This window comes from Amphiprion ocellaris, chromosome 3 (genome assembly GCF_022539595.1).
Source record: "Amphiprion ocellaris isolate individual 3 ecotype Okinawa chromosome 3, ASM2253959v1, whole genome shotgun sequence".
In the NCBI taxonomy this organism is placed as follows: domain Eukaryota; kingdom Metazoa; phylum Chordata; class Actinopteri; family Pomacentridae; genus Amphiprion; species Amphiprion ocellaris.
This window is the reverse complement of record NC_072768.1, coordinates 28,427,129-28,453,661: the sequence shown is the minus strand read 5'-3', so window position 1 is coordinate 28,453,661 and position 26,533 is coordinate 28,427,129. Positions and strand designations below refer to the sequence as shown.

The 26,533-nt window shown below is 38.1% G+C and overlaps 1 protein-coding gene across 1 annotated transcript in view; it reads left to right on the top strand.

Moving 5' to 3' along the window:
- Nucleotides 1–21,265, top strand: part of pard6a (par-6 family cell polarity regulator alpha) — a 63,206-nt gene extending 41,941 nt beyond the window's left edge. The window contains exons 3-6 of the mRNA XM_055007377.1: nucleotides 3,801–4,090; nucleotides 8,962–9,087; nucleotides 9,590–9,789; nucleotides 15,433–21,265. Of these exons, the coding sequence (XP_054863352.1) occupies nucleotides 3,801–4,090; nucleotides 8,962–9,087; nucleotides 9,590–9,789; nucleotides 15,433–15,754 (938 nt within the window). The 3' untranslated portion in view covers nucleotides 15,755–21,265. The remainder of the gene's footprint in view (nucleotides 1–3,800; nucleotides 4,091–8,961; nucleotides 9,088–9,589; nucleotides 9,790–15,432) is intronic.
- Nucleotides 21,266–26,533: the final 5,268 nt, after the last annotated feature.

Genomic DNA, 26,533 nt, shown 5'->3' with positions numbered 1-26,533 from the left:
TTGGAGAGCACAATTTAAAAATTACAAAATGAACATAAGCAAGCACAAGATAAAGAAAACAGTCTATTAAAAGAAACAAAGCAAAAATTAGATGAATTACTTACTTACGAGGCTGAAGGAGCACTTAGATTTGTTAATAGAAAATATTATGAAATGGGGAATAAAGCAAGTAGACTACTTGCCTTTCAACTACAAAAAACACAATCAAGTCGAATAGTGACAAAAATTAAACACCCAGTAACTAACCATTTAGTAACACAATGTGGGATAGTGGATTTAAAAGATGGGAGAGCAGTGGTCTATGCACAATTAATCAGTTATTTGAAGGAAATAATTTCAAATCTTTTGCCCAGCTACAAAACCAACTTCTTTTGCCTTCAAAAGACCACTATCGATATTTGCAAATAAGGCACTATTTGCAAAATCGTGCTGAGTGGGACAAAGTTAAAGCAAACCCTACAGGTATAGAAGAATATTTTATAACTGTAAAAGAAGAACACTTGCCCAACAAAAACCATGTGTCTTTTAAATATAAAAAGTTGATGGGAAATTTAGGAGACAACACATTTGATGTTTGTTATAAATGGGAGCTGGAACTGAATGTCATCATTGAAGATATGACGGAGAATATGTGTGAGATCAGCCACCAAGGTACAAACAGCAATCTCTGTAAAGAATTTGATTGGAAAAGTAAAATTAGATACTTCAGGACCCCTTTAGTAATTTCAAATGTTTTAAAAAACAGTTCTCCATTATGTTGGAGAAAGTGCAGTAAGGTGGCGGATCACTCACATATTTTCTGGGACTGCTCAGTACTGTCTCAGTATTGGCAGGACATTAAGCTTGAGATGGAAACTATATTCAAGGTTAAACTTTATATGGACCCAATGCTTTTTCTGTTTGGAATTCTTCCTGAGAATATTGATGACAAAGATCACAGATATGTCTTTCGCATCCTTTTGCTGATTGCAAGAAAGATTATAACGGTCAATTGGAGGAAACCTTCTCCTCCAACGAAGATAGAATGGAAACAGAGACTGAAACAAGTCTATATTATGGAACATTTAACTGCAAAACTTCAACTGAAAACAGACCTTTTCATGCAAAGATGGACTCCAGAGTGACAAATTATTTGAAAATATGATGTACAACTTTCTGTCACATATTATTTACAAAGTGTTGAATTCATCCTTGAGTTGAATAAAGAAGTTCAAAAAAATAAATAAATGAAACGCGGTTAATATAGATAAAAAATGTATGATATTTAATCATGATTAATTGAAATTAATCCACAGCAGCCCTGTGATTAATCAGATTTTCTTTTTAAATTGCGTTTGACAGCACTAATATATATATATATATATATATATATATATATATATATATATATATATATATATATATATATATATATATATATATATATATAGTGGGACTAGGATCCTCATACTTTTGCTTCTACTTCATTGAGAAGCTATGAAAGTAGCTACATGTTTAGCTAGCTAATTTAACACATTACTATAATAACCAGAAGTGACAGGATCATTGTCACGGGACAGTAAAAGATTGTGACCTTTTTTTTATTGTGCTTTGCACCATTGCATCTCACTAACTAGATAACAGGCATGAACTACTTACTTTGTGAAAAGGGAGAATGGTCCGGATAAATGCGGGTGGAGGAGGTCAGCAGTGTAACTTGAATGAGTCTTCAGGCTGAGAGAACAGGAACGCAGATCCGTGGTGGGTGGTCAGATTAATCAGATCCCTGGAAGAGAGGTGTGTAGTGGAGGTTGTCAGCGTGAGGCCGGTGATCCAGGCAGGGAGTGGCATGGAGAACTAAGCTAAGGAGAAACAGATTAGCAAAGGCAAAACGAGAAACAGAGCGGAGTAATAGAGACCTGAGTAGACTCACTATTTGTCATTCTACAGTCCAGCGTCAGGTGGTGATCAGAGCTCATCTTTGATGACAGGTGAGATTGGAAGCAGTGAGCCACTCTTAGCCGTAGCTGATTGTCCAGCTGGAAAGCTGCACACACACTCATGGCCACATGTGGGTAAAATCAAAGGGGCAGAAGAAGGGCGGTCCACTGCCACCTAAGCAGAGGTGGAGGGCATGACAAGTATAACAGAAAAAGAACTACTCTGATATCCTTTACTGTGCCCTATCATTTTTGTCTTCTTTTGAATGGAGGGGATATACAAAGTTGTTGAAGTCTGAAAATGATGTAGACATTGTAATTCAAATATTTATAAATTCCATTACAGTGAGAGCAAATTGTCCAGACATGAAATCTGATACAGATAATAATATTTTTGGACTGAATTGTATTAAAGTTCTTCCAAAAAAAAAAAAAAGGTCAGAAAAACATTCAGTGCACTGTTCGACTAAATTAGATTATATGAACAAACCACTAAGAGTGCTCTGCAAGTATGTGAAGAACCCTCTGTGAGAATAACAGCAATGGGTCAACACTGCTGGAAGTTCTCACAACCTTCCTGCCAAACACAAAGCTGGTTTTAATCATATCTGTAAAATTTGGATATTAGTGAAGGTTTGAAAAGCTGCTGCCACTGTTCAATTTAAATATTGCTCCACTGTCAGCATGCTTCACTTACTGTAGGCAGCTAAAATATGTGGTTGCAGTCATGAAAAAATCTGCATTTAAGATAGAATGGGAAGCTGGGCTTCAGAGTCTAAACAATACAAATATGCACTTCCTCTGGAAACGGCAGATTTTTAATGGAATACCTACATTTTCATACCCATTTTCAGCAACCATCACTCCTGTGTTCTACTCGTACATTGTGTTAGCTAATCGTGTTAAAAGGCTAATTGATGATCAGAAAACCCTTGTGCGATTATGATCATGATTCATGGAAAAATTTAAATGGCCTTGGTGACCCCAAACTTTTATAATTTTATATATATACACTGATCAGGCATAACATTATGACCACCAGCCTAATATTGTGTTGGTCCCATTTATGCTACTAAAACTTGTCTGACCCAGTGGGACATGGACACAATACCTCTTGGGTTGTCCTGTGGCACCGGGATGGTGGTAGTGAATTCTGTGGGTCCTGTGGGTTGGAGGTTGGGACCTACCTAGATCAGTCTCGGCAAGGTGTATCTACTTATTTTTTTTTACTGCACAGTTATAAGATGACAGTTTTAGACAGTAGAGCGAAGAGGATAAATGGATGAACTGGTGTTGTAGAATTAGAAATTTATGGTGGAGGCATCATCCAATGACACAAAAACAAAATTTTTCTGAGTCTTTTTCTCATTTATCTGTTTTTTCCAGCAAAACTAATTTTGTAATCTCACTGAATATGTGAGGGTTTTTTCTTCTAAATTTACATCTTGAAAACACAACTGAGGAAAAAAAAAATCTTTTTTTCTTGTTGCAGTATTCAAGCGTGTCACCTTAAACTGTGGGCACTCTTTCAAAGGGGATCAAATGTTTGCTTGTACAAATATGTAAAAAAAACAAACAAAAAAAACAAACTGAAAAACTGTTTCTTATTTTATACTCTGAGAGTAAACAAGAAAGACAAAATATTTACTTGGACAACTTATATTTAAAACACAATAAAACTAAGTAAAATGACGAATTTATTCTACTTTATAGCAAAGTCAATCATCAGGACCGGTTTGTAGCCTTTCCTGTATTCTATGAAATGACATGTAATGTTTGTTTCGTAGCTGTTAATGTTGACATTTTAAAAGCATTCAAACTTGAATAATCAACTTTTCTTAATGATTAACTCTTTTCATCCTTCTGTATGTCTTCTTAAAGAGGATGACCCTGTCGTCTTTGCCACCAACTCTCTCCAGAGGCGTAAAAAGGGACTCGGCTTAACTGGACTGCGCACTACAGGCTCAGGCTCCACCCACTCCAAGAACAAAACAGGCCTCATGATTGGCCTGCCGCAGAACTTCAGACAGATCTCATCCATCATCGATGTAGACATCTTGCCTGAGACACACCGACGGGTACGACTCCACAAGCACGGTACCCACAAACCACTGGGCTTCTACATCCGTGATGGGGTGAGCGTGCGGGTGACACCACAGGGCGTAGAGAAGGTAAGATAATTTATTTAATTTCAGCTACTTACCAGCCCAGACAACATGATGCCTTTCAAACTGGCGAAACTCACACAAATTTCAAAAACTGGCTCTTTACTTGCTGTTTAATATATCCTACCCTTTGACAGGTCTCTTTGGCGGTATTCACCTCAAATGTGATTTTAATGTGGCTGATCAGTGTACATATATATTGTATATTTTAGTACACTTGTTTCAGTGGTGCAGTGCAGTGGTTTGCATTTTCTGCATGTTACAATAATTGTATTATGCAGTGTATCATGCTGGTGAAGTCTGTAGAAGGGGAGTGTGGAGGTCCCTTCCCCAATAATGGCCCTGGACATCCCCCGATGAGAGTATTCGTGGATGACCTCACAATAACAATATCTGTGCCTGGACACAGGTGACTCCTCCAATGATATGAAAGGTTTATTACTAGGGATGTGCATCTCTACCTTAAGAGGCGATCCGATCCAAATCTAGATACATGTGTTATGATAGAATTCACTCACGATACATTTTAATTGGGACTGGGACTTTAACGTGTTAATTTCCATTAATCAATTGCAATAAAATAACGCGTTAAATAAATTAACACATTTAATCACACCTTTCTCAGTTCCCTAATTTCTGGCACACCAGTAACTCTAATGAATACTCCAGCCCAGTGGGTGGCAGTAATGAACCTAAAATCTGTTTGCCAGCCGCAATGAAGAAGCACAGGATCACTGAGTGGCGTCAGCACATCGGTGAACAGTGAAGGAAGACGAGTTTGAGCTTGTTGAACAAAAAGTTTTCTTGTAAAAATCTTCCTGATGGCAGCTTGTATAAAAGCGTGGTTCTGTGCAAATTGTGCAACAAAGAATTTTCTAATCACCTCAATGTAAAACATGTTGCTGTTAGCACCAGAGCTAACGTTAGCTACGACAATCCTGCTAATGGCTAACGGTGTAGCCATCCCATAATAGACCACTTTTCAAGACAGTGCTTGAGTTTACAAAAAGTCTTAAAATGTTGAATATAATTGCCGTAATTGCACTTTGATTTTGCAGTTATCTGTGAATGTAGCAGACAGATGAAAAATGCAGATAAATATAAATGAAACAAACAATTTTGTTGTTTAAGTTATTACACTGTCGAGGCTCCGCCTCCTTAAACAATAAAAATATCTGTCTTTTAATAACTTAATTATTAGCTTTTTGTTTATTAAAAATTACATAAATAAGAATTTATATTCCTAAAAACAAGAACAATCAAAATTACACCATTTGTCAGACCCAGAAACAATGAAAACAGAATGAATCTCTAGATTTTCAAATTTCTGAAGCTCCTTTAACTACTTATGCTGATGTTATGTGCCATATAGTGGAAAAAACAACTAAATCCAGGCTTTAAATCATCAAAATCACTTTTTTCTGTGTCCCATTTTGAAATTATAAACATGTGTATGTCTATGCATTGAGTCAACCATCAACCACAATTTTATTTGAATTGAAAAACTTCACTTATTGTGTCAAATATTGCTATTTGACAAAAGTGCAATAATTGCGATTAATTACAAAGCCTGTAATTAATTAGGTAAATTTTCGAAATCACGTCCCACCACTAATTTTAACACATTATGATGTGATTCACCTTGAATCTATTTGTGTGGTGAAAAAAATGACAGAGAAATGTATCAGGTCAGAACAATGTCATTAGGGTTATTTTTCGAATACACACAGAGAAGACAGACTGTTGCTGTTTTAAATATGAGAAAATATTAACATTATTCCCTTCAGTATATTGCAATCCATAAACTTTGCAAAACATTTTCAACAGTAAAAACATTTCAATGTTCACAAATGGCACAAAATAAAGTAAAAATACTGTAAAAAAAAGGATAAAAACTAAATATTTTTGGACAGGCTACTGACAGCAAGGTCACCTACTCAGAACTCTGGGAGGCCCGTTCGTCAGTTTGAATTATGATTTTACATTTGATCTTTATTTGCTTAAAAAAACATTCAAGCAGCTGAAGAATAAGACTAAAAGTGTCTTACAGCCAAAGCAATGAGACAAAGCAATGAGTACGAAAGTACTAAATTCATTGTCCACATTATTAGAGATCGACCGATTAGCGGTCGGGCTGATTATCGGCGCCGATATTTGGAAATTTGACGTATATCGACATCGGCCTTTTTTTAATCCGACGGGCCGATATGAAGAAATCAATTTAAAACTGGGTTATTTCGGCTCAGATGCAGCTGTGCCTCTCTCTCTTCTGCCTTCTGTCTCCAGCACTATCCACCCTGCGCCCTCTGATTGGTTAGGAACCAAAACCAGAAGCTGTCCTCACACACACACACACACACACACACACACACACACACACACACACACACACACACACACACTGCAAGGAGGGAAAGTTTTCTCGTGTGAGATGCTCCAGAGAGAAAATATGCAGAATATCCAGAAATCCATGCACTTCTGGAGCGATTATTCTCTATTTGTTTGATTAAATAAACATGCTTTAGGCATTTAAACAAATTTCAGTGTTTGCATTATTCAAATTTTTTTACGCCAATTTTTACACTTTTACTCCAAATGAATATCGGCTCCAAATATCGGTTATCAGCCTCCTCTAACTACTAATAATCGGTATCGGTATCAGTCCTGAAAAACCCATATCGGTCGATCTCTACACATTATTGCGACAGTGGTTGGATTTTGGATTTTTAGTCTTTATATGAGTCACATAAAATGAGAGCATCTGTAATTTTGCTTTACAATTTTGTAATGCATAGTTAGAACTGAATTAACTCTTGAATCTTGAACAAGAAATCTTCATCTGACCAACTTATACACAAATGGACAGTGATATTAAGCATTTTAATTAAGCTTTCACACGGTCTGTGTTTCTTTGCAGCTTTCCTTTGTGACTTTGTGCAGCGTCCCGTCTGAATTGGTGGTCTGACTCTCTTTAACTAATGGATCATAAAAACTTTATTTAACCTTGGCAGCCTTAAACATGTCTTACATACACTATAAATCACTGTGAATTGCCTTGAACCACTGTAAGAGCTGAGAAAACACAGAAAATCTAAACATTTTCCTCTATGCACATTCTTGAAATGTTTCCTTTTAACACCTTTTAATTTATATCAGAGACTATCAGGGTGTTTTAATCTTTTTGTCTTTACATATTTATTTACTCTTTTATCAAATATTAACTTAAATCATGATATAAAATAAACTACAGCTATTACATTACCTCTTTAAATTCACTGTGTTAACTGTAGTTTTATCTCTCTCTAAAGTGACAGCATTTATGCAAACAGACTCATCATTGTGCAGTGGCAACTGCGGGCCAATAGCAGCATACTAGTTCCACATTAAACTTTCTTAAACTTGACAAAACCATAAAACACTTATTTTAGATTAACTTATTGTCCCTCATTGTGTGTCATGTACACTACCAGTTAAAAATTTGGACACCTCTCATTCAATGTTTTTTATTTAATTATTTTATACGTTGTATATTAATACTATGGACATCAAAACTCTAAAAGAATACATATGGAATTATGTTAACAAAAAAGGGTTAATTTTCAGTATTAATCTACAATGCAGAGAATACAAATAAATAAAAAGCATTGAATGAGAAGGTATATCCAAACTTTTGACTGGTAGTGTACAACATGCACAATATGACACCAACATTATCAAACTTTGTGCCTTCATCAGCTAGGTGCTAAATGGTAAAGAGCTTCATTCTGTATTCAACCTTTTTTTTGCCACAGAAGCCGGCACCTTTTCCTTCATTTTTGTTGCACTTCCGTTTTTTTCTCTTCAAAGTTAAACTGTTTGCCTTAAAACTAAATGAATTATTTATTGTGAGAAACCAGATATTATTTGGGGCATTTACATTTTGGTTGCAGCAGCTGTGTTGCTTTTACTCTGCACTGCATTTAAACTTCCCATATTGGCTTATAGAGTTAAAGTCTCTGGTTCTCTTGAGAATTATATGAAGTGTACACACAACAATATCACTTTGAATTATGTTTTTATAGCTTTTTTTTTAATGGGCTGCACAGTTGCTTGATAGTTAGCACTGTCACCTTGTAGCTAGAAAATCCCCGGTTCGTGTCCTGGCCTGGGCTTGTGTTGTGACCCAATCAGCTGGGTGTAACAAAAACAACCAGATGTAATTGGTTTGGTAAAGCAGTTTATTCCTCAGTGACAGAAGTAACACAGAAGTGGTCAAACAAAGGAAAACAGGGCAGGATGCACAATTTTGGCAAAAGAGAAATATTTCAATATGACAATGATTCAAGACACTGTTTTACAAGAGTTACTAAACAAGAAAAAAGTGAAATATGCTACCTGGTGAAGTATGCCACATGTCTTGAGTTCAATAAAACAAAGACTTTTCACATTTTTAAAAGAGAGACAGAGCAACACAACAAAGAGCTTCTGAAAAAAGAGTCTCTGACAATTAACAAAACATCTCTCCAGTAATTTGTCATTATGACGAGCCCATTATAAAAAATAATGGTGGACTTACAAAGTTTTGAAACAATAAAAGATTTGAATTTCAGTAATGATTGATGTTCTAACTCCTGTTGTGCTAGGTTCCCACTATCGGGTCTGTATTTTTATTATAGTAAATCAAGAGCAAATACCCTACTGTTCTACTTTGACAAAATACAGTCACTGTAAGGTTGTACAATTTTGAACCATTTGACATTTAAGTGATATTGCACAGGGGTGTAGTCACTTCAGTTGTATACTGCACATGAAAAAGGCTAATACAAACACACAAAATGTAGAAGATGTTAGGGGGTGCTGTCTGTCTGTTGGCTGACACTTCTTCCATCCTCTTGTAGGTTCCAGGGGTATTTATATCTCGTCTGGTCCGTGGGGGACTAGCAGAGAACACAGGGCTGCTGGGTGTTAACGACGAGATTCTCGAGGTGAATGGCATCGATGTTGCAGGAAAATCTTTGGATCAGGTAAATATCGAGCCAGAAATTCACCTCATGGAAACCTGCAAGCCCACGCAAAAGTCAATAAATACAGAAATATATTCAGAACTTCCCTAACCAATTACCAAAATTCTGTTTGTGTACGTGTTATATAAATTATATATGTTACCTCACATAACACACATATGATCATTCTAATAAAGGAAAATCAGTTCTAATAACAAACTGCCATTTATGTAGCCTGTTTTACTAAGTTTTACTGGATTAGTGTGTGTTAGGATTTTTGACACAAAACGTGGCAGATTGAAGGTGTTTAATGCAGTAATATTAAATACTGTGACCTCACAAGGGACATATAAATTATTAACTAAATATTCAATGAAATACATATAACATGGAAATCAGTGTAATACCATAATATTTGAAGGGGAGGAAACTCTCCTTCAAATATAATCTTTGTCTTTGTTTGGGCAATTCTTCTGGTGTTTCTTCCCACATTCCAGAAGTGAGAGTCTCACTGTGATTTCAGGTTACAGACATGATGGTGGCCAACAGCCACAACCTCATTGTTACAGTGAAACCGGCTAACCAGAGGAACAACGTTGTGCATCGTGGGAGTAAATCCTCAGTGGGAAACTCTGGTTCGGTGGGCTCAGCTGGTTCTACAGGTTCTGCTCTTTCGCATGACTCACCAAGCCCTGCCTCTCAGAGCAACCCCATTACTGCGAGGTATGTAATGGACAGGGCATATTTTATGCAATATTGTACTTAGACGTGATATTACATTATTTCTACTGAGAGTTCAGTACTTTTGTGGCCCATGAGTAGAAAACATGTTCAGCATTTTCCAAGTGTCCACAGGAGTTACCAATACTGAAAAAAATTGTGGCCCTCCATACTAAAGATATTTTACTACTCACATTTTTAATGACCGCACCATAAAGATATCACACAATTGGACTGAGTTCAGCTCAAGTCAGTCAAAGTCCCTGAATTTCTGCCACTTGACTGTTTTGACTGAATTATTTGTTATTTACAGTATTTGATGCAAGCATTTTTTGTGCAAATTTTTAAATGAGACATATCGTGAATTTTGATTAAATATCATGGTTTTAAATTCAAATTTGGTTAGTTATCCAGACAGAGATGCACATCAGGCATAATTAGTGGAACAACCGTCCACTGGAAAGTTGAAAATCTGACCATTTGTTTTGTTTTTACAATTACTGGCTCACATTAAAGGTGTAATTTTGGTGATTTTTACAAATGTAACATGCCTTTCAAACTCATCAGTGGGTTTTGGGATGCAGAAAGTTTAACATGATGTAGGTTCAGGACCTTCAAGAGAGCACACATTTTCAACAATCGTACATAAACTGAACTTAAAACCTATGATTAATATTTTTCTATAAATAATGGATTAAATGACAGAATGAATAAATGTAGAGTGATTGGTATGATTCATAGTAGCATAATGTCACTTGATGTTCTGTCAGTTTTGTATGTATGACAGAGATGGCACTAGCTGCGGCTCTTTCAGTCACTTTCATGGGTATATTTGATTGACAAGTGTCTCAATGCAATGTTATGACCCCACATATCTGGCTTTTCTCTCCCAGTTTGAAAGGCTGCTCTAGAGCTGGGGCAGCCAGAACGGGAGCAGCACAAAGCAAAGTCTCAACATTTTCAAAAGCCACCTGATACTGGGCAGACACAATGTTTAACCACATGCAGACCACACAAACTTTTCAATTTCATTCAATTTTATTTTATAGGGCCAATTCACAACATATGACATCTCATAGCACTTCACGTAGTAGGGTGACGACCTTACAAATTTTAAGCAGAGAACCCAACAATCCAAAGATAGCTTTGGATTTCCTATGAACAAGCAGTCGGCTACGGTGGGAAGGAACCAACAAAAAAAAACCCTTTTAACTGGGAGAAAAAAACTCCATAAGAACCAGGCTCAGGGAAGGTTTCCATCTGCCTCCACCAGTTGGGGTGGAGGGGGGTTGGGATAGCAGGATAGCAGGTGGAGAACATCCATCCATCTATTATCTATGCACCACTTAATCCTCATTAGGGTTGTGGGGGGCTGGAGTCTATCCCAGCTGACTTGGGACGAAGGATGGGGACACCCTGGACAGGTGGCCAGTCTATTACAGGGCTACACAGAGAGACAAACAAGCACACTCACATTCACACCAACGGACAATTTAGAAAAACCAATTAACCTGAGCATGTGTTTGGACTGTGGGAGGAAGCCGTTGTTGGTGGAGAACAGACAAACAATTTAGACAGAACAATGAACATGTTAGAGGTTAGTGAGGCCAGAAACTGCAGATCAGAGATGTGGAGCTCCAGATCCAGAGACACCTGCACAGAGAACAAACAGGGGGGAAACACGGAGTTATGTAATGGTAATATATAATGGTATTATGGAAGAAAGAGAAAGGAGAGGAGAGGAGCCCAGTGCATCATGGGAATCCCTAAGCAGTCTAAACCTATAGCAGCATACCTAAGGTATACCACAGGTGATCCTGAGCCACCCTAACTATAAGCTTTATCAAAGAGGAAAGTTTTAAGCCTAACCTGAAAAGTTGAGAGGCTGTCCGCCTCCCGAACCCAACCTGGGAACTGATTCCATAGCAGATGGAGCTGGTAACTGAGTGATCTGCCCCCCATTCTACTCCTGGAAACTCTGGAAGCCACAAGAGTTTCTAAAGTCAGGTTCATCACGAAAGCCTGTTTTTGCTGGTCAACCTGACGGGGCCAGGTGGAGCAATTACAGCTATAAGAAGGGCCACTGGAAGGACTGGTGCCATCTGGTGAAATCAAAAACTATGCATCAGTTGCCACTGCATTCTCCAACTGTGCTTTGCCTCACTACTTCAGAGGCAAAATCGGTGGGCGACCCAAGGGAGGGCTCAGGTTTTTGAGTCAATTTATTATCAGTGCTTTTGTCTTCATGGTTGACGGTGAGAAACATGTTCCATTAAAGATTTTGTGTGACACGGTTGCTAAACATTAATTTGTTGTAGATTTTGTGCAGCCATTTTCACCTGCAACTGCAACTGGTGATTTTGTGCTGATGCAACATATAGAGTGGGGTTTAATTCCTGTGCTGCACCATTAGACTGTGCTGGTTTGCGCACCGGTACAAGAACTTTTGTCTGTTGAGGTTCATCCCGCATTGCCATTGGATGATGTGATGATTTGGAGTAATGACCATAGTTGGCAGTGCTGTGTGGGTTGATGTGCCGTCCCCTGTGGTGGTTCCAGGCTGGCATTCTAGAAGCTGCATGAGAACAGCTTGAGATTTCCAGGGGTTTTTCTAGCCTGACTGGCTTGGTTTGGGTCATAATAAAGGCACTGAATGTGTAGTTTCAGTGCCTGGCCTCCCTCTGTTCGTTTCAGAGAGGAATGGGTAGAGTCAGATGGCTGATTCATCAATGTCTGCTTCAAGACATTGCCCAGAACTACTTTGTTCCAGAGGGCTTGTTGGTATAGAAGTCGGTGCCATGTGTTTGCAACTATGTTGCGGAAGACATTTTTTCAGGTAGTTGCACCTGGGAATTTCCGTGAGGTGACCTTGTGAACAGCGCATGATTGTGGGCATAAAGAAAACTAACAACCGTGCATTTCTTTTGGCCTTGTTGAAGCCTGATGTGGCCAAATTTATACAAATTTGCTTTACAAAGTCATGCCCATACTAGCACATTGGTAAGCCGAATAATGATTTTAGGCCTGCAATCCTTTCATTTCAATTCAGTTCAATTTTATTTATATATAGCACATCCACATCATACAGTCAGGTCTATAAATATTTGGACATTGACATCATTTTCAGCATCTGTGCTCTGTACCCCACCACAGTGGAAATGAAACAATCAAGATGTGCTTTAAGTGCACACTTTCAGCTTTAATTTGAGGGCATGTACATCCAAATCAGGTGAACAGTGTAGGAATATTTTATATGTGCCCTCCACTTTTTAAAGGACCAAACGGAATTGGACAAGTGACTGCTCAGCTGTGCCAGGTGTGTGCTATTCCCTCATTATTTAATTTACAAGGATCAGATAAAAGGTCTATTTGTGTTTGGAATTTAGTAAGGTAACTCTCAATATGAAGTTCAAAGAGCTGTCACTATCAGTGAAGCAAGCCACCATTAGGCTGAAAAATCAAAACAAACCCATCAGAGAGATAGCAAAAACATTAGGTGTTGACAAATCAACTGTTTTGTATATTCGTAAAAGAAAAGAATGCACTGGTGAGCTCAGGCCAAAAGACCTGGAAGACCACAGAAAACAAGTGTGGTGGATGACAGAAGAATCCTTTCCCTGGTCAAGAAAATCCCCGTCACAGCAGTTGGCCAGACTAATAACACTCTCCAGGAGGTGGGCGTATCTGTGTCAAAGTCAACAATTAAGGGAAGACTTCACTAGAGTGAATACAGAGGGTTCACTATAAGATGTAAAGCATTGGTGAGTCTCACAAACAGGAGGGCCAGATTGGAGTTTGCCAAAAACCATCAAAAAGAGCCTATGCAGTCCTGGAACAACATCCTATTGATAGACGAGACAAAGATCAACCTGTACCAGAATGATGGGAAGAGAGCAGTATGGAGAAAGGAAAGAACTGCTCAAGATCCAAAGCATATCACCTCATCAATGAAGCATGGTGGTGGTAGTGTAATGGTGTGGACATGTATGGCTGCCAGTGGAACTGGCTCTCTTGTATTTATTGATGATGTGACTGCTGACAAAAGCAGCAGGATGAATTCTGAAGTATTTTGGACAATATTATCTGTTCATTTTCAGCCAAATGCTTCAGAACTCATTGGACAGCGCTTCATGGTGCAGATGGAGAATGACCTGAAGCATACTGCGAAAGCAACCAAATAGTTCTTTAAGGCAAAGAAGTGGAATGTTCTACAATACTCAAGTCAATCACCTGACCTGAATCCAATTGAGCATGTATTTGACTTGCTGGAGACAAAACTGAAGGGAAAATACCCCAAGAACAAGCACGAACTGAAGACAGCAGCAGTAGAGACCTGAAGAGCAGAGAAGTATCTTCCTGAGAGGTAGGACATGAACCGGTGGAGGGCTGATCCTGAGATGCCAAGCTCAGTAAGTGTGGAGAAGAGGATGTGGTGGTTAACTGTGTCAAAAGCAGCTGACAGATCTAACAGCAAAAGAGCTGAAGACTCTCCAGCAGCTCTAGCAGAACTCAGTGATTCTGTTACCGATAGGAGTGCAGTGTCAGTGGAGTGACTCTGTCTAAAACCAGACTGATTTGAGTCTACGGGTTGTTTTTAGAGGGGAAAGCAGAGATTTGGTTGAAGACAGGTTGCGCAAGTATTTTAGACAAGACGGACATAAGTGAAACTGATCTGTACTTGTCGACCTGGGCTGAGTCGAGTGTAGGTTTTTTGAGTATTGGAGCGACGCAAGCTTGCTTAAGTACAGTGGTGGACACACCCATAGTAAGTGAGGAACTGATGATGTGTGTTACTGCAGGGTTAAGTGCTGGGGAAATGGTTTGTAAGAGGTCCGGTGGTATCAGGTCCAGTGGACAGTTAGTGGGACGAGAGTCCAGCAATAGTTCAGAAACTTCCTCCTCAATCAGAGGGGAGAATGAGGAGAGTGTGGCTCTATTAGCTAGCAGGTGTACGGTGAGTTGGTCAGGCGCAGAGAACTAGTTACTAATTGCAGACAATTTGTCTGTGCAAGCATGTTTGAAGTGAGCAGAGTGGAGGGTGGGGTAGGAGGTGGTTGGAGGAGTGAGTTAAAAGCAGAGAAAAATTTTCGAGCATCTGATGTGCCACAGATCTGTATGTCTAAATGACAGAATGAAACAGTAATGTTATGTATTCCATGTCTGAAAAGGGCACAGAACACAGTGGACCTTTTTGCTGCTTGTGGAGACCAAGCCACAGCTAAAAATTGAGGCAGAAAATTAATGCTCTATTTACTTTCATAATGTGGACGCCCATCCATCCGTCCCTCAGCTTTACCTGCTTCCTCCGACAGATGGTTGCAGGCCTAGAGCCTATCCCAGCTGACACTGGGTAAAAGGCAGGGCATACCATGGAAAGGACATCAACATGTCACAGCACTAACACTGAGAGACAGACAATCATGCATGCTCATACCTACGGTCAATTTAGATTTACCAACTAACCTGCCCTGCATGTCTTTGAACTGTGGGTGGAAGCAGCATAAGGTGAACAAAGTAGGAAACAACACTGATGAAAAGATTATTATTGTTAAAAGAAAAAGATTAGTATTGTTTTGTTTATCACAAAATGTTAAACTTCTGGATTCATTCTGAAATCTTTTGCCATGACATTTGTTGTTACTATAGCAACAGCATTGCTGAGGGCGACAGTGATGATGAAGATGATGACGCCGACCTCATTTTGGAGAATGACTGCCTGACACCCTACGACTCCCACAGGGTAGCTAACAGCAACAGCACTAACCTCAACAGAGACTCACCTAGCAACAGGCCACACAACTTCGCTGTCGGTAGGCCCTTCCCACAGAGTGTCTCATTGCCTAACAGCATCGGAGCATCCCTGAGTGACAGCTCTGTGATGATGTCCAATCACAACGGAAACCCTTCCCACACAGCTAGTAGCAGTGAAGAAAGCATGAGAGAGGATGGCAACACAATAACACTGTAACCATGACAGCAAATGATACACTGACTGTAACAAATGGATTATGGAATGTTACAGTCACAGTGCTGGAACCATGACGATTCCAGATAATTGTGTCAGATGACAGACTCAGCAGCATCTTTTCTTCTCAAGGTTCTCCCTGTTGATCCCCTGTAAGTTTCCCTTTTTAAAGTAAAGGGAGATGTGGACAGGTTAAGTAGACTGACAGGACCGCACAAACCTTGTTCAGAACAGTCTGAATTTTTTACCTCTTGCCAGCCTTCGTGGATCATTTCCTGAGGCAATATATACAGCTGAATAGTCAAGTTCTGTAAGATATATATATATGTATGTGTAAACACACACACACACACACACACACACACACACACACACACACACACACACACACACACACATATATATATATATAAAAATTCAATTGCTCCTGCAAAAGCCATGTCAGTTTGATGTCAACAAGTTAAGAAAATGTCTGTATCCAAAATTGCTTGTGAAGTACTACAAAACCTGCAAACTTACTGGTGCACCAATCAGATCATCACTAATAACTGCAGTTTAACTGGCCTGCTGAACAACCCAAGACAATGAAAGATATATAGTCAATATACAATATAGTGTTAAACATTAAAGATTCAATTTTCACAGCAGAACAACTGTCAGTTTAGTAGCTCCATGATTTTGATATCTTTGTCTGTCTGTGTGATATTTTGACACCCAGTGCACAGGACATGGTGCACAGATGGAAGCAGAGGTGTGAGGGTCATTCAAAAAGAAAATTGTTGGTATTTTGGTGGAAATTCGATATTTGACTTAATGCTACAAATAGATGACTTAGAACTATGTCTGTGTCTAGTGCAGCTTTACTCTACTACCACTTGGATGATTGATCAACAACAGCAAGTTACACACTAGCAGCAAAAGCACAACAGTAACTGAATAAAGTGCTACTTGCCGTACAACCATTGCATTTAATTGGTGTATGAAATAAAGGTTCATTATGATAAAAACAGAAACATCAGTAAATCAGTCTAAATAAATATGTATAAATTAATATGGTTGTTTAAGCTTCTTCTTTAGTTCAATAAACACCTGCAACCTCTGAAGGCAAAAGGACACACTTGTTAATAAACTCGAAGCCTCTGATAGCAGAAGTGTATCACCAGAGCACAGCTCCTTCAGTGTACTGAGAGCAGTGATGTGATTGGCTAAGAGAGTATTTATTAATCACCACACCCTCTTTGTTTCTATATATATATTGCCATTCCTGTCGCACATTCATGAAGCAGAATAGCAAGTGGAAACAGCCAAGCAGTTTGTACACAGAAGATATGCCATACCACACTGGTTGTAGCACTGAAATAGTGCAACAACCAATGTAATTGAATGTAATTTCACTATAAATCACAAAACATGATCTACTTGCCATTTTTATTTTCTTTTTTCATTTCTTGTAATTATTCAGATTTTTTTCCAGCAAATAATCGCTACCTTCTTAGCAGTTTAACTTAAAGCTTAAAAAATTTTAAGTAACATTTTTGTACATGTAATTCCACAGCAAAATGTGCTGGATTATAGTCAAAAATGTGGTCAGTTCTACTATGTTGTAAGGCTAAGATTTTGCATTTATGATCAAGTACAAGTATACGAACACAGTCGCTTATATGACTTTTAGAACTATTACAGAATAAACAATGAGAAGGGGCTGGAAAGGCATGATTTTTATATGATGTTCATTCTAAATTTATTAATCTAATAAGCAGAGACATCAGTTGCATCTTAGGCCAAACAAAATACAGAAACATGTCGTCAAGCATCAGTATCAGGCCAAATAATAATAATTCCTGTCATGTGGAATGCTCCTGTGCTGTTATCTGGCTCATACAAGCCTGTGATTGTGTTTAGGTGTGTATGTCTTGGAGCTCTGGGAGTATCCTTACAATCAGAAATGCTGGATGATTTTGTCACACACTGCGTGCTTTCATTTCGTCACATGCTATGTTTCACATTTCACCAAAATATGATTAATCTGAATATCAAACTGAAAAAACTGTCAGAAAATAATCACCTATATAGCACACAACAGGAAATGTACAAATCATCATAAAATCTCTTCGGCTTGGCCTTGGCTAATGCTGCAGCTGCCGCTATCTTGTTTGTTGCACTATCTTACTGTATTCTCTACTCTTCAAAATTAAATTATAATCATCTGATTATAAAGTTTTAAAATGCTTGAAATTTTATAAAGAGTTTAATTGCGTCTAACAGCATGTGCTTAGCAGCCTCTGATAGTCTATCAGAGGTCCTCAACCCTGTTTTTGTTGATAGATGCAGCTTGTCCTATCAGCACCTTTTGCTCTGTGGAATAGTGTGACACCAATGGCAAGATTGTGCAGCACGTCACTCCTGTATAGTACATGTTCATGTGCAAGCTCCATAGTGCTACTAGAAGTCAAGGGCTAAAGAGGGAGCCTATAATACACTGAAAAGACTTTCAACTGATTAATTCTCATGAATCAACTTTTTTTTTCAGTCATCAATGAACCATGACAATTTGTTACTAAGCTGTTAGTTTGTGACAGAGTCCAACAATTTATGGCCAACTGTTCATAAAAGAAGAAAAGACAAGAATTGATTGGCCAAAACTTGAGTCTGCTCTGACCCCCAGACAAACCTGCTCTCTCACAGGCAGGTCAAGCGACCACTTTTTCCGATCCTGCTTCACTGATACATATCGCACAACTGCCACAGATTCATTGTCATTTGTCACCTGTTCCGTATTTTTCACAGCTGAACCAAAACAACAGAATTAAAGTTGAATACTGATAGGTTTGTTCGCATTATATTTATCTGAGGCAGTCAAATTATTTACACAGTTATGTCCAACAAATGGATGCTATCTTGTGTGTGTACAGTACAGCCTGCTTTAACTACAGTATATCCTGCTGTGGCAATGTATTGTTCAAATTACAACTAAAATGTGGGTTAGGCTGCCACTGAAGGCAGAGATACCAAGTAGACATCTGTAATCAAACCTTTAATATCATTCAAATGAGGTACTGAGTTTGGAAATATATCCCTTGATGCTAAACCAACATAAATTGTCAGCAGACCACATGAATTTTTGCTGAACATGCTGCTTGGTAAGATACTTCTAGATGAAAAGAAAAACACGAGTGCTCAAGTTTACCTTCCAAGTCCACTGATGCTGTTCAGCAGCCAGGAAGAAAAAAATCAAGTCTACTTGACATTAATATATCTTTTCACACTTTTATGTCAACAGCTGCTTATTGCACACACACACACACACACACACACACACACACACACACACACAAAAGACACTCAAAAATTCTTCTTAATGTATGTTATTGTAAAATAGAAATGTAAAGATAATATCTGTATTGTCCTATAACAAAGTTTAAGCAGATTTTCATTACCTGAGAGATTTTATGTAAATTAACATTTTATAATACGTGTAAAATATGGAGACTATTTTTCTTATTCTTGTACTTTTCAATTGTGTATGAGAGGAGACAGAGGACTAACATGAACAGTATGTATGAGGTAGGTTGTTCTTATTGTGTTATTATTCACAATGTTTTGTTTGTTTTTAGCAAGTGTGATTTTAACAGCCTAACTGAACACGAGTGACGTCTTTTCTAGAGGCAGCAATTCCACATTTATGTTAACCAAAATTTAATTACATTTAATTTTTCTGAGTGCATGCATAAATGTTCCATGTTCATAATGAAAATCCAGGAATGTTCCGAAAATTAAGTAGCATTGGTGTGCATGTCAGCACAGTCATTCCAAGGGTCACATATTAGGTGCTTCTCATGGCTTGTAACTGTGTCCATAATTGTATTGATCTTTTGGTGTTGCTGTTGTATTTTGTGTCCCTTACAACAAGCACAGGGTTTTATAGTGCTGAGACAAGCACTTAGCCGCTAATGGTCATTGTAAGTCAAATACTAAACAACCTAAATAAAATCTATTGGCCACATGGTTGGACAAACTGGATCTCCACCAGGGATCTCAAAGGTGCCAGACACACTGTCATGTAATGTAGGCATAGTGTTTAATTGTACATTTGCACCACAAAAGTACAATATAAAATGAAACAATGATGGCCATGAAAGTGGCTCCTGCATTTAAACCCCATCTTAAGGCCCTTTTCTTGTTTAAAGGACTCTGTCAAATGCAATTTCAGAAGCTGTAATATGTGATCGATGTTCATATGACATGCAGTGTTTTCTTCATTAAATCTGTGTGTAGCCCAACAATCACAAACTAACTTAGGGAAGGATGTGGCTTGTGAGGCAACTACTGCTCAGTCTTGCTGCATGAGCCCTTAGTACAGACCAGCATTGAAAGAACATTCTAAAATTCTTTCCTTGAGTCAGATGAAAAGATGACTGTACCTGTTTACCTAGTGCATAGATTCAGGATATGTTTATTCTGGCTTAGCTCAAAGAATAGTCTATCTCCAACTCCAAAAGTGTCATAATTACTGTACATTCATTTCCCTTGTGGAATTCTTGAAGAAATGGCTAATGACTCCTGTTTTTTCGTTAATTTTTGGGCTTCTTGTTAACCAGTCAGTCAAGATGTATAATAATGGTATTTGTATGAACCCTGAAAAGTAAAATTTTTCATAATAGTCAAATGATTAAGAAGCAGCCTAATTATTTATGTCATGTTAAATATATCAATAATGTGTTGAGGAAAACAGAGCCTGAATCTATTTTAATAGTTAAGATCTCATTAGACAGCCAGTGTCCCCAGACACAGTTTCATATATACTTTCTGTGGTTCTATCCTTGCCCTGTCTTAGTGCACTCACCTGACTGAAAGAATTTTAAAAAGCATGTTGTTGTATTATGCTAGTTTCTAAACTACTACGTATGTTTTGTGTGAGTTAAATTGGTCATCAAAATCATCTGTGCCAGTGGGGTTTTTTTCAATCAGTTATCATTCAGTCTCTGTACTAAGCTAGGTCAAACACTTTCTAGGTGTATCTGTACTAAATGTACAGAGATGACACTGATACTGATTTTCTTTGACTCTGGATAGGAGCACAAACAAGGATATATCTTAAACCATTGCAATGCTCATTCAGTAGTGAGGAGGAGCTTCAGTCCATGTAACCTTAATCAGTTTGATGCTAATAATTGTGATAAAGTACATGCAAAAAACTATAACATTAAAATAATTGTTTTACTATCTAAAAGGTGGCTAAACTGAGTTCACTTTGGCCCTACCCCATAGTGCCTCTGGAGGAAAAATCCACTCTAAGGTATATCCCTGATGCTAAGGCCTGATACCTGATGGTAAAGAACCAGTTCATGCTTGTGATGATCATTTTGCCAAACCCCCCAAAGTGACATCACTGTTGAATTCTGTGTTTAGTCTGCTTACAGCAATACAGCAGGTCTGCTTGGAGACATTTGGACAAAGAAGATGTCTTCCTGACTGCACTTGGTTTGAAAATAAATAAGTGCCTTTTAAAAGTGAGGATGCTTAAGTTTCATTGGTTATTATGTCTTGTGTGATGTGCTGTACACAACTGAATCATCTCAGTGTGTTGAGGGTAGACATGTGATATGTAACCTGCAATCAGCACACAGCTGCTTTCTGTAGGGGTTTGTAACACTGTGAATGTCATTTAGAGATCAGATAGGATGATTATCAAATTATGATGTTATGCTAATAAAGCATTATTAAGAGACATAAAGAGTTACCTTTCTTTCCTGCCATTACGTTTTTATCTTCTTTTTTATTTTTTTATTCCTATTTCTTTGTTTATTTCAGTATCTATTCATATTCTGACTTCTTTCTTCCATTTCTTGGAGCAATCTTATTGATTTTACTTTACTTGTATTTGTTTTTCATTTCATCATTTGTCTTTTGTTTTTACCAGTCTCATTTATTTTCTGTCCCCTTCCCATCTCTTTTCTGCTACTGCATTTCCTCATTTGCTTCCATTTTTTATTGCTGAAATATATTTTAATTATCTTTAACTATTAATGTATTTTAATGTGAATGTCATTTTCTGTTGATCTTTGATACAATGATGCACATACTTCATTAGTCTTCAAAGTATCACTATGTTTGGGTGTGGTCAGACATACAGAGGCAGAACAGCAACACAGTATTGCACCACAAATATTGAGCTAAGTGCTGCACAGCATCAACTATAATTAAAACTAATTATGTCATTTAAACAAGTTAAGCCAAAACAGCATCAGATAATAAGAGGTAGTCACTAATACTGGACAATAGATACAAAATAAAAGTTGATCCTATTCTGAATATGTGAGAAAAAAAAGTTTTCAATCAAGATGGTGGCCTGATCTGGAGAAGGAAGCTATTTCAAAGTTCCAGAGCTGTCACTGAGAAAGCCCTCTTGGCCTTCCATGCCAGCCTGTCATCAAGGAACTTCCAAATAACGCTAGTCTAAAGACCTAAGCATGTGGCATGGGACATAAACGTGCAACACATCTGAAAGATAGGCTCGAAATAGTACATTCAAGCACTTGTAAACAAGTGACAATTCTACAATTCCACAATTCTTCAATTTCATTTATCAGACGCTTTTGTCCAAAGTAATATACATCTGAGAGTAGATACAACACAAGCGACACATTTTTAAAATAAATTCTTTATTGAAGAAGTAGCTAGTCTAATTTTAAAGTTAAAACAAAAATATGAGAGAGTGAAGTATCCAAAATCCATCAAATCTCAGTTTTATTTTCATTGAGATTAAAGAAATTTAGCAAGAGCCAAGTTTTGCACATCAATCAAACAACTTATCAAATAATTTAAAGCAAGTGACAGGTATCATTAGCATAAAAGTGATACTCAACATTTTTTTTTGAAAAGAGACCAAGGGTGGGACATAGTGAAAACGGGACACGGCCTAACATGGACCCTTGAGGTACACCAAAGGTCAGAGGGGCTGACTAAGAAGAGTGATCACTTATACTGATGAAAAACGAACTTTCAGTCCGGAAGGATTTAAATCAGCTCCAAGCTGTCCTTGGGGTATAAGAGATGACAGAAAAGACAGGAGAGCAAATTGGTATGGCAACTGTATCAATGGCAGCAGTGAGATCAAGCACAATAGGGACAGCGGAATTATCAGCATCGACAATGAGTTAAAGAGCCAGTGCAGTAACTTATTTGATTATACAAAGTTTAACAGTTGTAACTCGATGCAAGAAATTCTGTCAGTTTTTACCTGATGCCCACAGAATTTACTTTAAAAAACGAACACAAGTCCTCCTTCTCTGTTTCGGTTGTACAGATGCAGTAAATAAAATATCAAATGCTTATTTCCTTGCGTTCAAAAGAATGGATCCAGTTTCTAGTTTTGTTCAGGTTTAGCTGATAACTACTGAGGGAGCAGCCCAAGAACACAGCTACACCCTCTCTTCCAAATATGGTCACATCTCGTTTAAAAAAAAACTCAGATGGTGACAGTCAAAATTCCAAAGTTGGAGTTCTAAACCTCTCCACAAAGCAACATCTGTCTTTTTCTACAGTCTGTGTCTTTACCCAGCAGAGAGCAGCACGGCAGATCTCCTCTTACAACAAGTTCACTGATGTTCTTTGAGGGCCTACAAAAAAGTCTCAGGCCTCCTTCGAGGTGAATGTGGGGTTAAGTTCACACATCACCCTCTAAGCCTTCCTGTCAATGAAAAAAAACGAAGAAATGTGCAAGCTGATTGCAGCATCAATGTGATGAAATGTAGCAATGTGATCAGTGTAAACAGAGGTGATATCCACCACCGGGTTAGGGAAACCAAGCACTGCTGCTGTTTGTTTAACTGAGGTTAATAGAGGCTGTTTATATGGCTGGAGGAAATGGGGCTTTGAGTGGTTGAGGTTGTAATAAGAGGTAACAGTGTTCAGATGGAGGCTCTCTGTCTGACTCACGTGTAAGCCTTAGGAGCTATATATATATATATATATATATATATATATATATATATATATATATATATATATATATATATATATATATATATATATATATATATAAATAAAAACACTCACTAGCCACTTTATTAGGTACACTTTGCTAGTAAGGCTGGACAAACTTTTGCCTCAGACCCACCTTAATTATTCATGGCATACTTCAACAAGGTGTTGGAAACATTCCTCAGAAATTTTTGTCTATATTGACATGATAACATCACACAGTTGCTGCACATCCATGATGCAAATCTCTTGTTCCGCTGCATCCCAAAGGTGCTCTGTTGGATTGAGATCTGGTGACTGTGGAGGCCATTGAAGTACAGTGGATTCATTATTATGTTCAAGAAACCAGTTTGAGATGTATTTCCCTTGGGATTAATGAAGTATCTATCTATCTATCTATCTATCTATCTATCTATCTATCTATCTATCTATCTATCTATCTAACTATCTATCTATCTATCTATCTATCTATCTATCTATCCATCCATCCATCCATCCATCCATCCATCCATCCATCCATCCATCCATCCATCCATCCATCCATCTATAATTTGAGCTTTGTGACATGGTGTATTATCCTTCTGGAAGTAGCCATCAGAAAATGGTACACCGTGGTCATAAAGGGATGGACATGTTTTGCAACAATATTCAGGTAGGCTGTGTGTTCAAAGATGCTCAATTGGTGCTAAGGGGCCCAAAGTGTCCCAAGAAAATATCCCACACACCATTACACCAGCAGGAGCCTGAACCATTGATACAAGGCAGGATGAATCCATGCTTTCATGTGGTTTATGTCAAATTTTGACCCTACCATCTCAATGTCACAGCTGAAATCGAGACTCATCAGAAAAGGCAACGTTTTTCCAATCTTCTATTGTCCAACTTTGGTGAGCCTGGGCAAAAAGCCTCAGTTTCCTGTTCTTAGCTAACAGGAGTGGTACTTGGTGTGGTCTTCTGCTGCTCTAGCTGCTTCTTCAAGGTTTGATGTTGTGCATTCTGAAATGGTATTCTGCATTCCTTTGTTGTAACCAGTGGTTATTTGACCCTTTCTATCATCTCCAATCAGTCTGCCCATTCTCCTGTGACCTCTCACATCAACAAGGCATTTTCATCCACGCATCTGCCGCTCACTGGATATTTTCTCTTTTTTGGACTATTCTCTGTGAATCCTGTGTGTGTGTGCGTGCGTGCGTGCGTGCGTGCGTGCGTGCGTGCGTGCGTGCGTGCGTGTGTGGTGGGGGGGTTGGTGGGTGTGGAGGTTGACTCACATTTGCATTGTTTTTTTTTTTAAGAGAAAAAGGACACAAACAAAACTATACAGTTTACACTTTAATTGAATCAGGGTTCATACAGCTTTTATGAAAGTAGAATCAAAGCGCATCACAGGCACTTTTCAACACTGTCAAAATCCTAAATCTCAAACACCATACAGAGCGGTATGACTACAGACACCTTTTCTCTTATGTTGCGTACTGTACAGTGGATGTTTCTACCACACATCTTCCAGCAATGCCCTCAACGGGGAGAAATGATGATGGATATGATGTGTCTGTTTCCTTCAAGTTCCAAACTTCTACTGACTTTCCATAAAAAATGTCTGTCTGGATGGGGATGAAGCCAGGAAACTCCTGCAATTACATGTCTAAATGTAGTACCCTTTGATATGACATTAATATGAGCTGCTTCATAATGGCTGGTCGTGGTTCTGTCATAGGTTCAAGGATGGGTTCCTTAAAACACACCACCTAGCAAATACATGTGCTGACCTTTCTGCTCTAGATCTGTCATTCAAATATGTTACAAGTTTGCATGAAATGACAAAAGGATCAACTGTAGTTACACAGTGTTCAGGGTACATCTGATGATACATTGTCAACATCGCATGCATACTACCAGTCAAAAGTTTGGACACACCTTCTCATTCAATGGTTTTTAGTTATTTGTAGGCCTGAGACTTTAACATGTTAATTTTGATTAATTAATTGCAACAAAATAACACATTAAATAAATTAGCGCATTTAATCGCACCTTTCTCAGTTCCCTAATTTCTGGCACACCAGTAACTCTAATGAATACTCCAGCCCAATAGGTGGCAGTAATGAACCTAAAATCTGTTTGGCAGCCGCGATGAAGAAGCACAGGAAGTACTGAGTGACGTCAGCGCACTGATGAACAAGTGAAGGAAGATGAATTTGAGGTTGTTGGGCAGAAAGTTTTCTTGTAAAAATCTTCCTGATGATAGCTTGTATAAAAGCATGGCTGTGTGTAAATTGTGCAACAAAGAGTTTTCTGATCACCTCAATGTAAAACATGTTGCTGTTAGCACCAGAGCTAACGTTAGCTACGACAGTCCTGGTAATGGCTCACGGTGTAGCCATCCCATAATAGACCACTTTTCAAGACAGTGCTCGAGTTTACAAAAACTCTGAAAATGTTGATAATAATTGCTATGATTGCACTTTGATTTTGCAGTTATCTGCGAATGTAGGAGACAGATGAAAAATGCAGATAAATATAAATGAAACAAACAGTTATTACACTGTCGAGGCTCTGCCTCCTTGGAGGATCAATAACTTAAACAACAAAAATAGCTGTCTTTTAATAACTTAACTATAAACTTTTTGTTCATAAAAAATTACATAAATAAAAACTTATCTTCCTAAAAAAAGAACCATCAAAATTACACCATTTGTCAGACCCAGAAACGATGAAAATAGAATGAATCTCTGGATTTTTAAGTTTCTGAAGCTCCTTGAACTACTTATGCTGATGTTATGTGCCATACAGTGGAAAAAACAA